Genomic DNA, 14,722 nt, shown 5'->3' with positions numbered 1-14,722 from the left:
AGGTCTGTTAAATCTTAAAACACATTCAACCTCTTACATTAAAACTAAACGGGAAAACGGAGGGATGATTATATCCGAGGAAGAATAGATAGCAATATGGAGGAATCAATGGAAGTGCACCAGTTCACAGAAATGGAGGGAGTTTGGTTGGAAATCCCTGATAAGGTATTTTATTGCATCCTCTCAAAAATCCTATTATGATAGTAACATTCCTATTTGCTGGAGAAACCATGGAAACAACAATGCAAACCACTACCATATCGTCTGGGATTGCCCCGTTATCAAAGTCTATTGGAGAGGTATACACAGTGCCCTACAAGACATTTATAAATGTGTAATACCCCTAGAAACTAAGACCATATATCTTGGATATATACCTCAAGAATGGGTGAAAAGAGATAAATAGTTACTGAATATACTGCTGGTGGCTAATGGTTGTCACAAGAGAGCCCAACTGTAAATACATGGATGGAAATGACAATGGACATTTACAAAATGGAGAAAATAACACATCAAAGGACTGATTTCATTTTCAAGTCAATGATTATGATGTAAAGATCACTCCCTTCCTGTATATGTATATATATATATGAATATCTGGTATACATACAACATCTGAAATACATCTGATGGAAATGTCTGTTTGATGCTGTATGGTTTAAAATAAATAAATAAATAAAAAACAAAAATAAAGTAGTTACAGTTATAAAATTCACAAGCTGTCGTGAAGTACATTCACAAGTGAACATGGAGGGTATTGTGCTACTGTGATACTTCCAACCCGGTCTCATAGAATCACATTAATATACGTGCATTTTTACAAAACGACTTTTACGTGTTTCATGTACGTACTGCGTCAGATTCCTGGTGAAATGAACACTAGAGGCGCTACAACAACAACGACTTATATTCACACTCACAGCAGAATATCAGCTCATAAACATAAACATTTTTCGGCCTGTTCCTCACACAATGTTATCTTATGACATCTAAACACTTTTACTATCGCGCATGACTCGTTTTAACGTTCGCATCACATAATCGACTACATTTACAAGCTTGTTCAAGTCCGATCAAAAAGAAACGTGATACAAGTTCCGACGTGCACGCCAGTTGACATGTGAGCCGAAAGTGTCATAGAAACACCACAAAATGATGCAGTTGCGTTTTTCATCTCACATTTGCTATTATTGACACTATCGGTAAGGTTTACATTTACATTTATGCATTTGGCAGATGCTTTTATCCAACGTGACTTACAGTGCACTTATTACAGGGACAATCCCCCTGGAGCAACCTGGAGTTAAGTGCCTTGCTCAAGGACACAATGGTGGTGGCTGTGGGGATCGAACCAGCAACCTTCTGATTACCAGTTCATTGCTTTAGCCCACTACACCACCACCACACAGGATTAGATTCAAGTTTTAGGGTAGGGAGGTCGCTTTTGTTGATTTAAAACAGTTTGGGAGAACATAAAAACTTGCTTTTAATGCCACGCAGTGTACATTTCACCTCGGAACTGCTGTGAACGTGTCTGGAACCACGTAATGTTATTTTGCAAAACTGTTGCCACACTCGCATCATTTTTACGAGATCAGGCTGGATGCTTCTTAACAGGAAACTTCACCGCAAAATGAAAATTCTGTCATTATTTACTCACCCCGTATGTTACTGTTTCCCCCCAAATTTTTCGACGATACATATTTCGTACGCATATTAAAACTAAAATTAGGGCTGTCGATTTAAAGTGTTAATTCAGTGCGATTAATTTTAGTAAAAATAATGAGTTAAAAATGTTTTACGCCATTAATGGCAATGCCCCCCCGGACTATAATAAGGAAGATTCCTGAGAAATGCTTGTAGTACCACCTGTTTACTCCAGAGGGCAGTAAGTGAAACTTCAGCTGTATGAGCAACACACAGTTTATACAGTGAACAAAACAACCCACAACACAAACATGTGTTACATTCTTGCGTTCAAAACACTTGATGGGGCGCAAATCTGAACTAAGAGATCTCAAGATGTGTTTAAATATTGAGTATTAAACTATATTTAACGTGACACAGTGACCTAATAATGTATGTTTATGACGCAACACACCCGAGACGCTACACAAGCATGTCTGACGCAGGTGTCCTTAAACAAGCCCTCATAATAAATCTTCAACTGATTGATAAATTCACTTGTGTAATGGATTACTGTGAACTGTGTGTCAATGATTGACTTATGATCAATAATATGGTAATAAACAATACATTGTATTCTAAAGCCGCTTTTTGTCTTATTAATGATTAACTCTTCTGCCACAAGAATGTAATGCATTTTAATTATCTGAATATTTTTGTATTATATTTATAATATTTTTAAATATTTAAAGATAACTATGTATCATTATTTCATCATTATATATTGAATTATTGTTATATAAGGGGCTTCTCAGCAAATATTTGTATATGCGATTAATTGCGATGTAATTAATTTGATTAAAATTGTAATCAATTGACAGCCCTAGTTCAAATACATGCGAAAACCAGTAGCATTTGACTTCAATGGCATCAAAATGTAAGTCTTGATCTATGCTGATACTTTACGTTTGATCTGTTCCTCACACAAATCTACAGAAGATTCGGAATATAGAACTCAAGTGCTTAATAATAAATAATGTAAATAATGACAGAATTTTGGGGTGAACTACATTGCATCCTAAAACACATCCTTAAAACAAGAATTACTTGAGAAGCAAAAATGGCATGAGATATTAGGTCTTCTGTACGGAGAATCCTAACAACATTTGGTGGAGTTTATACTTAAAATAAGATAAAACTATTTACCAATGGGGTAAGAAAAGTAAACTTGTTTTCCATTTAAATCAAGTTTTTTTCTTACCCCATTGGCAAATACATTTTTAGGGTTTTAAGCATACGTGTTACATACTTTTGTTAGCTTTCCCTGAAAACAAGACAAGAATGCATTTTAACCCTCAATCCAGTGAGTGACCAAACATGACGATGTGCGAGTGTACATGCTCTTACGGATGAAAATGCGTCATGTATGATATGGTCAAGACATTGTGTCCTCCTCACCCTCCCATCTCCACATGTCTTTTTAGCGTCCTTATGTTTACTTCCATTCTTCTCGCCACTTGCCTTCTTCAGTTCTGATGTCCATTCTTTAGTACCAGACGCTCTCAAACTTCAGTGGTTGGCATCACCACCTTTCTTCCGTTTCCAGAGCTGTGCATGTGAGATTTAACAGTGCTTTTAAAACACACTGGTGCCCACAAAATTAGCTTCACACCAAGTTCAGCGTGTTCTTTGTTCTGGAAGCTGCTCTCGGTTGGATCCCACTTTGAGACCATCCTTCTAGGCTTAATTGGGTCCGGACTAGCCACTGTCACCGTAGGCGCCGTCACCAGTTGCGGAATGGGGCGACGGGGCGCACAGATCAGAGTCCGTGTCCGACTCGCCCTCTGCAATGTAGGGCCTCCGTTTAGCGCAATGTGACACGCCACCAAAGTAGGCGTTGTTGAGGAAGTCCAGGTTCTCCTTGGACTGTGAGATGCTGAAGCCACTGAAGGAACGTTCTAGTTCTTCGTGGTCCACCGAGGGGATGGATAATGAGGTGTCACTCTCGGCTCTGGGCTGCTCAACCCTGTTTTCACCCCCACGAGAATGGTGCTGTCCGGCCCCGCGAGAGCTTCCGTTGTGTCCACCCGATGAGCGCTCGTGGGCTGGAGGTGGAGGGATACGGACTAGCGATGGGTCGCCCATGGGTGATGTGCCCTGGCTGCCCCGTTGGCTGGGTTCCGGGAGGGTGTGAGGGTGCCAGGATGTTGAGGGTGGGCAGTGGTGGTTGATAAAGGCCAAGGAAGGAGGGCCAAAGTTCTTCTGGCAGGTGGAGCTGTTGGAGCGGATGATTTTGGTGATGGAGCCTCTCTTCTCCATATGGTCCACTGGACTGTGGTATGGAGGAGCCGGTTCGGGCTCCTTAGAAGCAAAGTAAGCATCCGTCTCAGACTGTGGGATGCCCATGCGCTGGATGTAGATGTTCACCAGAAAATCCAGTTTCCTCTCCATTGACATCACCTGCAAAAGGGGAACATCATATTATCTTTTGCTTGGAAACAAACCTGATTGTGGGTCGACAGCATTTATGGCATAATATTGATTACCACTTTGACTCGTCCCTCCTTTTCTTTAATAAAAGCACAAATGTGTGTTCCAGTGAGACACTTACAATAGAAGTCAATGGGGTTTAATCTGTAAACATTAAAATACTCACTGTTTCAAAAGTATAGACACAAGACATAAACAATATTATGAATGCGTCATAAAATCACTTACTAACCACATTTGTGGAAAGATATAGACAATTTTACAACTCAAGTTACAAACCCAGTTAAACATAACGATTTAAAGGGGAACTATTATGCTAAATTCATTTTACTTTGTGTTTGTACATAAATGTGAGTTGGCAGTGTGTTTACACGACCACCCTACAATGTTAAAAGTCCACCCACTCCTCTTTCTTATATTTCTATTCATCAAAAACGAACGGTTTTCCTTTCTGCTCTAAAGTGACGTCACATTGAGCAGGCCACACCCACAACTGGCCAAACTCCACCCTATTATCATAGCTCCTCCCCTGAGTGATCTACACACAGTCCGCCATTTTTTCAGTGCTGGACAGGGATGGATTATGACTTGCAAAGGCCCTGGGGCCAATTATCTCAAAGGGGGGGTGTTTTCATGGCCAAAAGTTGTTGAGCTGTGGTGGTGGGGGTGTCTGTGAACAAAAGAGAGTTGGACTAAAAGTGGAATATTTACTTTAAATATTAAGGCCAGCACATCTGCACAACATATCAGTACCACGAGGGATGTTGGTCACCAGACTGACTCACCACAGCTGTGTAGTGTCAATTAACCATTCAGAAACGTCCTGCTTCATTCTCACAGTTGTGACATTTGCCGGAGTCTCTCCTTCATCAGTGTCCGACTCTTTTTCATACATATATGGCTGAACTCCGGTATTTACGCGGCCATTCATATTGGTTCTGATTTGTTATTGCTGTAGTATATGTAGTATGCTGTAGTGACCGTCATCGGCGAGCCTCTTCTTTTTATATAAATGTTTTTGGCAATTTCTGTGAAACTTGCTATATAAACATTTGCTAGCAATACTATGTACATTTTTAACTAAATATCAATAACTTTTTTTGCCAATTTTGTTGCTTGTGAAAAATCTGCCTTAAGTAATGTGAGGGAGAGAGCAGACTTTGTTTTTTGTTCTTTTGACGCTGTTCACAAGCTGTAAAGACACACCCCTCTTCCTGAAAGGGGGCGGGGAGCAGAAGTTCATTTGCATTTAAAGAGACACGTGTTTTTGATTCCACCCAAAAAGAGGCATTTAGAACATGGTATAATAAAATGATCCGTGGGCAGAGCTGGACTGGTAATCTGGAATACCGGGCATTTTCCCGGTGGGCCGACGCACTTTTGGGCCAATCGGGAGAACCGAGCGGGCCGGTGGTTCGGCCGTGAAACGTGTCGATTGGGCCGCGATATGCAACAATGAGCCGCCGCGTTTTTCAGAACGGACCACAAAACGGTGCCACAATATGCAGAAAAGGGACGCCGAACACACCCCCTCCCCCCAATCGTTTGGGGAACAACAGCATTTGGCGAACACGACACCCCCGCCACCCGCTCAACTGTTGGACCAGTTGCCATGTAAAATTCCGGGCCAATTTCTGTTCCCAGTCCAGACCTGTCCGTGGGGTATTTTGAGCTGAAACTTCAGACACTGTCACCTTGAAGTGAAATATATTCTTGTGGTAATCAACATTGTCACAAATGCTGCCAATTGAGCTTCACTTGTATTGAACCCAGAATTTTCCTTTAACAGTAACTGACCTGTTTCTCGACTTTTCCGAGTCGACCCATCATGCTGGGATCTTCAGGCAGCTCTACCTCTGTGGAGCTTTTAGGACGATCTTTATCTGTGATTGGAGCCCCTCGACCAACAATCTGATCCACTCTAATAATTCATTTACAGAAAGGAAACATCTAGAATACAACCTGACAACACATCAAGTGCACAAAACTGTTGTGTGCACAAATCTGTTTTAGGGGAAAATCTGCAGAACTGTGATCTGAAAAAAACCAACTCCATTTAAAATTCATCAAATTATCAACTGCTATAATCTTAATATTAAAGATTAAAGAAAGCATTGTGAGATATACATGAATGCATGCAGAGGGCGGGATATGATAATGAGTGGGCGTGTCCACACACAGATAGACAGAGCGGATTGGACAGAAAGAGACATGCCCACCAGACAGATGTTCTCTGTTGATGTTCTCCAGAGTTGTACACATGATGGGGTCTGTCTGATAAGAGACGCTGCATCTTTATACAGTCTCGAAACATGAAATGTTTTGAAACTATATTCAAATTGGCACCAATTAGTCCTTTAAATCATTTTCTTCAATTAACCACAGCACGTGAAAATCAAGCATGCCCGGCTCATATCTAACATAGAAGTACAAATATAACTTTCTGATATTTTAAGAGAGTCATTGTGCATTACATGGCATGCCTTTAATGATACCATGCCAGCATGCACGAGTAAGCAAGGCTAAATCAAATTAAATAAATATTTGGACATTTAGTGCATCTCCATTTGCTGATTCTTGCAGTTCACTGTCCATAATCATTCTGCGGTGCAGGCAACCTAGCATAACCAGTTTGTGTTCAGCTACATGACTAGTAACTCGCCCATATGGGACATTTAGTACACCTTCTCTCCACCAAATGTCACCGTAAAACACTTGCATTACTTCTAGTACCAGTCAAGGCCACAAAGTTAATTAAGAGTTTATTAGCCGTGCCAACTTATTAGAAACTGCCTCAGGTGTTTAGTATTGATGGGAAAACAGCTAGCGACCTAAAAGAATTGCAAGTAGATATTGTAGTTTACACTGCTAAATAAATAAATAAATATATAAGTAAATGTAAATAATTGTATTTACTATGTTTGTCCAATTAAAACATTCTTAAAACAAGATAACTTCACGTTAGAGGCAGAATGAGCACATGTTTTCAGAGGAAACGAACAAAATTTAGTAACGTTTTTGCTTAAAACAAGGTTGTCAATAGGAGGTAAGAAAAATACATTCAAAAGGACATTTTTATTTTTATATTTGGCAAAAAAGATGAAAACAAAAAGATGCCTTTACTTGAGAAGACACATTTGTAAAAGTAATATTAAGACTTATTTTCACAGAATTAGGGGCGAAGCACTGAAAGTGCATAGGCACCTATTGTAATCGTTAGTCGTCGTCGTCTTCTTCCGCCATTGAGTCTATGGCTGTCCAACCGTATGTGGGAAAGTTGTGAAATTTGGCACAAAGATGAAGGACAGTCTAAACATTAACTGGAGCAAATTTGGAGTCTCTAACTCAAACTCTCTAGCGCCACCAACTGCCCAAATTTTCACACGTTTATGCTAATAACTTGTGAACAGTAAGTGCTAGAAGACGAATCGGTTGTCCCCTACAATGTCATTTTCCGCCATTTTTAGTTTTTCGAAAAACCTACTTTTTCAAACTCCTCCTAGACCGTTAGTCTGATTCAAGACTGCTCTGTAAAATTCAAGTTGATCAATCAAACGGTTCTCGAATAACGCGCTAACAAATTTGACGTAGAGCACGCCATATTGGACATGAGACAATATCTCTGCAACGCTTTAGCATATTTACACCAAACTTGGTGTGTGTTATGACAAACGTAACCTGAGGGTACCTGCACAGTTTCGGCACAGCGCCACCTAGTGGTCACGAGATATGAAAAATATATATTTTTGCTTATAACTTCTGAACGGTTTCACCTAAAATTACACATCTAGTCTTGTTAGATTCTGTTTGGGATGCCGAGTCGAATGTAACAAATTTTTCCTATGTCGGCCATTTTTAATTTAGTTGTAAAATGCTTTATTTTTATAACACATTTACATATCCTTTTGAAACTCGTTATGTGTCATTGGCACAATGCCCTGAACATGTCTTCAGGCAAAGGAGAGCGCGACCTTCTAGTCAAAAGTCATACCAAATTTTCATAAAATTCGTATAACTTGGTAGCTTCCGTGGGTCAAGTCGAGAACCTGGATACCAATTATGCCATGATCGATCGATCGAACTTTCTGTCCGTCATTTTGAAATCCTTAAAAACCTACTCCTCCTAAAGCGTGTGTCAGATTTTAACCAAAATTGAATCAGACCACCTTCAGACCATGCCGACAAAAAGTAAGGGATTTCGTGTTGATAGTCCAAACCGTTTTCGTTTAACACAACAATGAATTTGAAGGCATGGTGCCAGGATGGTTTTCAGGCTCTATCTCGGCAACGCTTTGGCGTATTGACATGAAACTCTATATGTGTCATCATGACCTTGAACACACCATATTAATTTGGTCACAGCGCCACCTGTTGGTCAAAAAATAATACGCATTTATGTCCCATTGCAATTGATAAGATTCATTTTTCAACCAGTTTTTCAACCATTTTGCCAAAAATCATGACCAGATTGCTTTAATTACTTATTTTTTGCCATTGTTGTGCCTAAAAATGGTTGTTGTGCTTGGCCCCTTAATTGCTGCTTGCAGCTATATTTTATAGCTTCAATTTCAATTAATTTTCTTAGACTACTGACAAATTTTATCTTATTTTAAGCATGAATCTGAAAATGTTACACCATGGAACTAATTGGCCAAACTTTCTACTAGTAATGTAGTCTGAAACAGAAGCAGGTTTCCTCGTTTTTTTTCTCAGCAAATCCAGATATAATCAGGACAGGCCAGCAAGATGCAGTCTGGTGCGTCCTAACCTAGAAGGGTACTGGGGCGACTCTTTGCCTCCTTTGGTTGAACACTTCTTTTGGCGAGGGGTGCTGGGACCCGGAGGACCCAATATCATATCTAACCTGGCGAAGCAAATAGAGGAGAGGACAGGACAATGCATAATGACGTGACACGGACCAGCGCATGAGACGGGGAGAAACACAAACAAACAACACACAACACAACATAATATTCCAATATGTGAAAATATATTCCAGACATACTTTTTGACCAGGGACGGATTATGACTTGTAAAGACCCTGGGGCCAATTATCTAAAAGTGGGTTTGTTGTTCATGCCCAAAAGGGATCACCAAACTAGATTGTGCAGCCCGGGCAGTCAAGGGCCCGCTGGTAGTCAAGGGCCCCCTGGTAGTCAAGAGCCCCTGGTGGTCAAGGGCTCCCTGGTAGTCAAGGGCCCCCTAGTAGTCAAGAGCCCCTAGTGGTCAAGGGCCCCCTAGTAGTCAAGAACCACTGGTGGTCAAGGGCCCCCAGGAAGTCAAGGGCCCCCAAGAGCCAAGAGCCCCTGATGGTCAAGGGCCCACTGGTAGTTAAGAGCCCCTGGTGGTCAAGGGCCCCCTGGTAGTCAAGGGCCCCTGTAGTCAAGAGCCCCTGGTGGTCAAGGGCTCCCTGGTAGTCAAGGACCCCTGGTGGTCAAGGGCTCCCTGGTAGTCAAGGGCCCCCTGGTAGTCAAGGGCCCACTGGTAGTCAAGGACCCACTGGTGGTCAAGGGCCCCTGATGGTCAAGGGCTCCCTGGTAGTCAAGGGCCCCCTAGTAGTCAAGAGCCCCTGGTGGTCAAGGACCCCTTGTGGTCAAGGGCCCCCTGGTGGTCAAGGGCCCCTTGGTAGTCAAGAGCCCCCTGGTGGTCAAGGGCCCCTAGTAGTCAAGGGCCCCTGATGGTCAAGGGCCCCCTGGTGGTCAAGGACCCCTGGTGGTCAAGGGCCCCCTAGTAGTCAAGAGCCCCTGGTGGTCAAGGACCCCTGGTGGTCAAGAGCCCCCTGGTGGTCAAGGGCCCCCTAGTAGTCAAGAGCCCCCTGGTGGTCAAGGACCCCTGGTGGTCAAGAGCCCCCTGGTGGTCAAGGGCCCCCTAGTAGTCAAGAGCCCCTGGTGGTCAAGGGCCCCTAGTAGTCAAGAGGTCAAGGGCCCCCTGGTGGTCAAGGGCCCCTTGGTAGTCAAGGGCCACTGGGCACTGGCCCGGTCAGTAATCCGTCCCTGTTTATGTCACGAACAGAAAAGTAGACATTGATTACGACAAAAACTCCTACACTTAAAATGAATCAGTGGCGCCACACCGCTGCGCACTGATATCGGATGATCAACATGCAGTATGTTAAAAGTATGCCTTGATTGTTTTAAATATGTCTTTGCTTTAAAGCAGGAATATATTTACATATCTGTGAACATTAATTAATTCATACAGAACATTTGGCCTAAAATAAGTGAAATGTTGCATATTAAGGCGCCTGACCCCAAAAAGTGTTCGTTTCCTTGAGTTACACTTAAAAATGTCCTGAAGTCACTCCATTAGATATCGAAATATTCTTCCTCTTGTTAAATGACACTTTGGTTGATATGCTGCTATACTTTGCTAGACTGAAACTACCATTTGAACTCAATAAGGGAAATTGTCAGTTATATTTCTCAATGGACATGTTTGATGAAATGAAACACCACGAAAGGACAGATCACACGCACGCATTATGCTGAAGTGTTATTGCGACTGTGTTTTCTGACAGATCAAAACTAGCTCATGCAAAAGCATACGGTTGTGTGGTTTTTACGAGAAGCGTTCACCCTTGTGTCTGACCGAGGAGTGAGTGAGTGAGTGAGAAGGGATCTGAGATTTGGTTTGTGCATCAGCTCTTGCCTGGACTGTAGGTTTTTAATTCTCGCCAGCATGTCCAGGTGTCCGGCAGAATACTGCTCGATGACGTCCATCACATCATACGGCCGCAGACTCTCTTTAAACTTTCTCTTGGACACCATAAACCGCATAACACTGCAGAGACCAAGAAGTCACAAACATTATAAAACTTTACAAACAAGAAGTCGGTGAACCTCATGCAATCAGACAAGAACATGAGCAGGCCAGGGCTGGACTGGGAAGAGAAATCGCCCAGGTATTTTACGTAGCAACTGGCAAAAAAGTGGTCTGTTTTGCATAACGTGCCGGCTCATTTCATTCGGCACGTTTCGCAGACAACCCACCGGCCGTCTCTGTTCTCCTGATGGCCAGTCCGCCCCTGATCGGCCCCGAAAGTGCTTCGGCCAACCGAGAAAATGCCCGGTATGCCAGATTACCAGTCCAGCCCTGGTGCAGGCCATGTTTCACCCCAAAACCAAAAGAAAGGAATTAAATATGACAGTATTGTCATACATTGACAGGCATATTGACCTGGACATGTTTTCATAAGATTCATCCAAATAGCCCTTAACCATGCCCCAGAGACTGCTATATTTTCTTGAGCTTATACATTGATACCGTCCCTTTAATATTCAAAATGTTGCATGCATAAAGAGTTGTTGGCATGCATTTGAGCAATGAAGGTGTGCAACAAAAGATGCAAAATATTGAATGTAACAAGTCTTTGTAACTTACGTACATTCAGGTACAATATGTGCCCATAAAGTAATCTTTGGAGATGCAGACTGGTATGATATTGTTAATAATATACAAGTCTGATGGGTATTTGAATCCCTCTCATCTTTGCTTACCACACAGCCCTGATGGTAACTTTTATTCCTGGCGTTAAATCCTGAGGGAGAAACTCACAATGGCAGCTCTTATTGTCATCAACAATGTCTTCTCCAGGCAGGCTGACCTCTAAAAAACACAACATGGACAGGAGGACTCTAGTGTTAGTCAACTACCCCTAACCTTTCATTTGACTTCATTCTATCTCTGATAAGTCTCATGATAATTCGTAGTAGATGGCAAAATCGTGCGATATCGTACGACTTAAAATGTATGAATTGTCGACTTTACACCGACCAACCAATCACAGATGTTTCCCTCATCTCCTACTAATTTTCCTTTCTTCTGTGGTCCAGAAAATGGATTTAAATCATGGTAAGGATTTCCACTTTATGGTTAGATTAAGGTATGGAGTTTGGGTAAGGGTTTAAATTTAGAAAGAAATCTCACAAATGCGTGATTATAACATGGAGGCTTCTCTTTCTTACGTGATAATGCTTCATGTATGGGTAAGGTGTTACACTTTATTGTTACATTTAGGTTGGTGTAACAGGAGCCAGCTGATATCTATCTATCTAGATGGGGAATGTGTGTAAACCTCACTCTCCTGACCTCAAGAGGTGCACTAGCGACTGACGCTAGGTGCTGTAGCCTTTAGCCTCCTTGTTAGCGCATCCACCTCCAATGCCAGATGGACAGGAGGACTCTAACCGGAGACACGGAGCGGGTAGAACAGGAGCATCACAATGGTGCCGTGACCCGGATGGGAGTGAGGTTTAGGGGGGTGAGTGTAACAGTGTCCAGCTGATAGATAGCTGTGCAAAGTGTATAAACCTCTCTCCTGACCTCAAGAGGTGCACTAGCGACTGATGATAGGGGCTGTAGCATTTAGCCTCCTTGTTAACACACCCGCCTCCCATGTCGGAGACACCAGTTCAAGTCCCGTATGGAGCGGGTGGAACATGAGCGTCACAATGGTGCCGTGACCCGGATGGGAGTGAGGTTTAGGGGGGTGAGTGTAACGGGAGTCAGCTGGTATATAGCGGTGCAGTAGGTAAACCTCACTCAAGAGGTGCCCTAGCGACTGACGCTAGAGGATGTAGCCTTTAGGCTCCTTGTTAGCGCACCCGCCTCCCATGCCGGAGACACTGGTTCAAGTCCTGTACGGAGCGGGTAGAACAGGAGTGTCACAATGGTGCCGTGACCCAGATGGGAGTGAGGTTTAGGGGGGTGAGTGTAACGGGAGTCAGGTGGTAGATAGCGGTGCAGTAGGTAAACCTCACTCAAGAGGTGCCCTAGCGAATGACGCTAGAGGATGTAGCCTTTTGTCTCCTTGTTAGCGCACCCACCTCCCATGCCGGAGATGCCGGTTCGAGTCCCGTACGGAGCGGGTAGAACAGGAGTGTCACAATGGTGCCGCGACCCGGATGGGAGTGAGGTTTGGGGGGGGTGAGTGTAACAGTGGCCAGCTGATAGATAGATGTACAAAGTGTGTAAACCTCACTCTCCTGACCTCAAGAGGTGCACTAGCAACTGACACTAGAGGCTGTAGCCTTTAGCCTCCTTTTTAGCGCACCCTCCTTGTTTAGCCTCCCATGCCGGAGATGCTGGTTCGAGTCCCGTACTGAGCGGGTAGAACAGGAGCATCACATTGGCATCGAAAGACTTTTGTCTAACACAGAAGACAGTAAATATCTCCAATTACCACCATGTGAGGGAAGCAAATGTGATTGGTTCATCTAAAAGTCGTAAGTTTTCGTACAACACAACTCGTACAGTTTCGCCAAATTTTACAAATTACACTTTTCAAGAGATCGGATTAAACGAATCCGTTTAACAAGTCAAAAGACAACAAGTCAAAAGACATACAGTAATTTAACAAACTGTTAGACTATGATATTTTCTTACAATGTAAATTTTCTTTGTTTTGCAGTAAAAATATTTAAACATTCATAAAAAATAGATACATTTACTTGAGAAGCAAAACGAAATAAGATATTTTCTCTTATTTTCATAAAAAATAAATAAATGAAAATCAATTATTAAAAAAAATTAAATAAATGCCAATGGGGTTAGAAAAAAATATTTGATTGTTTATTTTTTTGTTTGTTTTACCCCATTGATAATTTTGCTTTTTTATATATAATTTGTTTTTATTTTTTATTTTTTTATAAATTTTTACATTTTTTTTTACCCCATTGATAATTATTTATATATATATCTATTTTTTTTTTTACCCCATTGATGATTTTTTTTTTTTAATAATTTATTTTATTTACATTTTTTCTTTTTTTTTTTTAAATCTTTGTTTTATGGATGTTTCGATATTTTTACTGGAAAATAAGACAAAAATACAAATTATTTATTGTCCACACCCCATTATCAAATTTTTCGCACTAAACTGTGTTAGATCTGTCTGAAAACAATAATATCTTTTCTCATTTTGCTTCTCCAGAATTGCTTGTTTTAAGCACATACAGTATATATAGTTTTTAAGATATATATTTATATATAGTGCTCAGTTGAGAATGCATAAGAGTCTATTTCTTATTATATCCATGTAAATACGGATTGCTTCATTCATTTTGGGCCACAGAGTCTGCAGTGTTCTCATGTTAGCACAGACCATCTGGCACAGAGCAGGTGTGTAAAAACAAATCTACCTGTGCTTATTATGCCAAATAAACCACAGAGCCTTCAACAGCTGTAGTGCTCCAAAGCCTCCAGTGAATTATGACACCAGAAACGGCTCTAATGAGTTTGGAAAGTCATTCTACAGGTCTGCGATGCAAGCACGATGTCTTCAGATTGCATTCAGATCATTTCTTCTCATCAATGCCTAACCAGATTTCCTCACTTGCAGATCTGCAGCCACAATGAATTCAGTTCGCAGGTATTGTTTTGAGATCATGGGATGATGGGATCTGCTGTGGGCGTAATGTGAGTCACGATTCTAGAACAAGAACATGCATTTTTATCTATAGCACTAGTTTGTCGTGAAAAAAAGGGCTGCTAGTTGTAGTCACATGGTGCACGCTTACTGATTAACCCTTTGATTGCTGCAGTAGTTTGGGGAGAAGAAATGCTGATAAAGTATAATTACAAACAACTGACCAGAAAACAACAACAA

At 41.7% G+C, this 14,722-nt stretch overlaps 1 protein-coding gene across 5 annotated transcripts in view; it reads right to left on the bottom strand.

The window, feature by feature from the left end:
* Window positions 1–3,384: 3,384 nt before the first annotated feature.
* The window catches only part of LOC127654490 (potassium voltage-gated channel subfamily KQT member 2-like), a 53,306-nt gene continuing 41,968 nt past the window's right edge, over window positions 3,385–14,722 (bottom strand). For 4 of the 5 annotated variants that reach the window (XM_052141713.1, XM_052141715.1, XM_052141717.1 and 1 more), the window contains 4 exons: window positions 11,613–11,721; window positions 10,765–10,896; window positions 5,914–6,037; window positions 3,385–4,086 (listed from right to left, as the gene is read on the bottom strand). In XM_052141713.1, coding sequence (XP_051997673.1) covers window positions 3,385–4,086; window positions 5,914–6,037; window positions 10,765–10,896; window positions 11,613–11,721 — 1,067 coding nt within the window. Of the gene's footprint in view, window positions 4,087–5,913; window positions 6,038–8,884; window positions 8,981–10,764; window positions 10,897–11,612; window positions 11,722–14,722 lie in introns of all 5 variants that reach the window. The other variant, XM_052141712.1, reaches the window with a different exon arrangement.

The sequence above is a fragment of the Xyrauchen texanus genome, chromosome 13 (assembly GCF_025860055.1).
Source record: "Xyrauchen texanus isolate HMW12.3.18 chromosome 13, RBS_HiC_50CHRs, whole genome shotgun sequence".
Classification (NCBI taxonomy): Eukaryota; Metazoa; Chordata; class Actinopteri; order Cypriniformes; family Catostomidae; genus Xyrauchen; species Xyrauchen texanus.
Note: the sequence above shows the minus strand (reverse complement) of the source record. Positions and strands in the feature narration are given on the sequence as shown.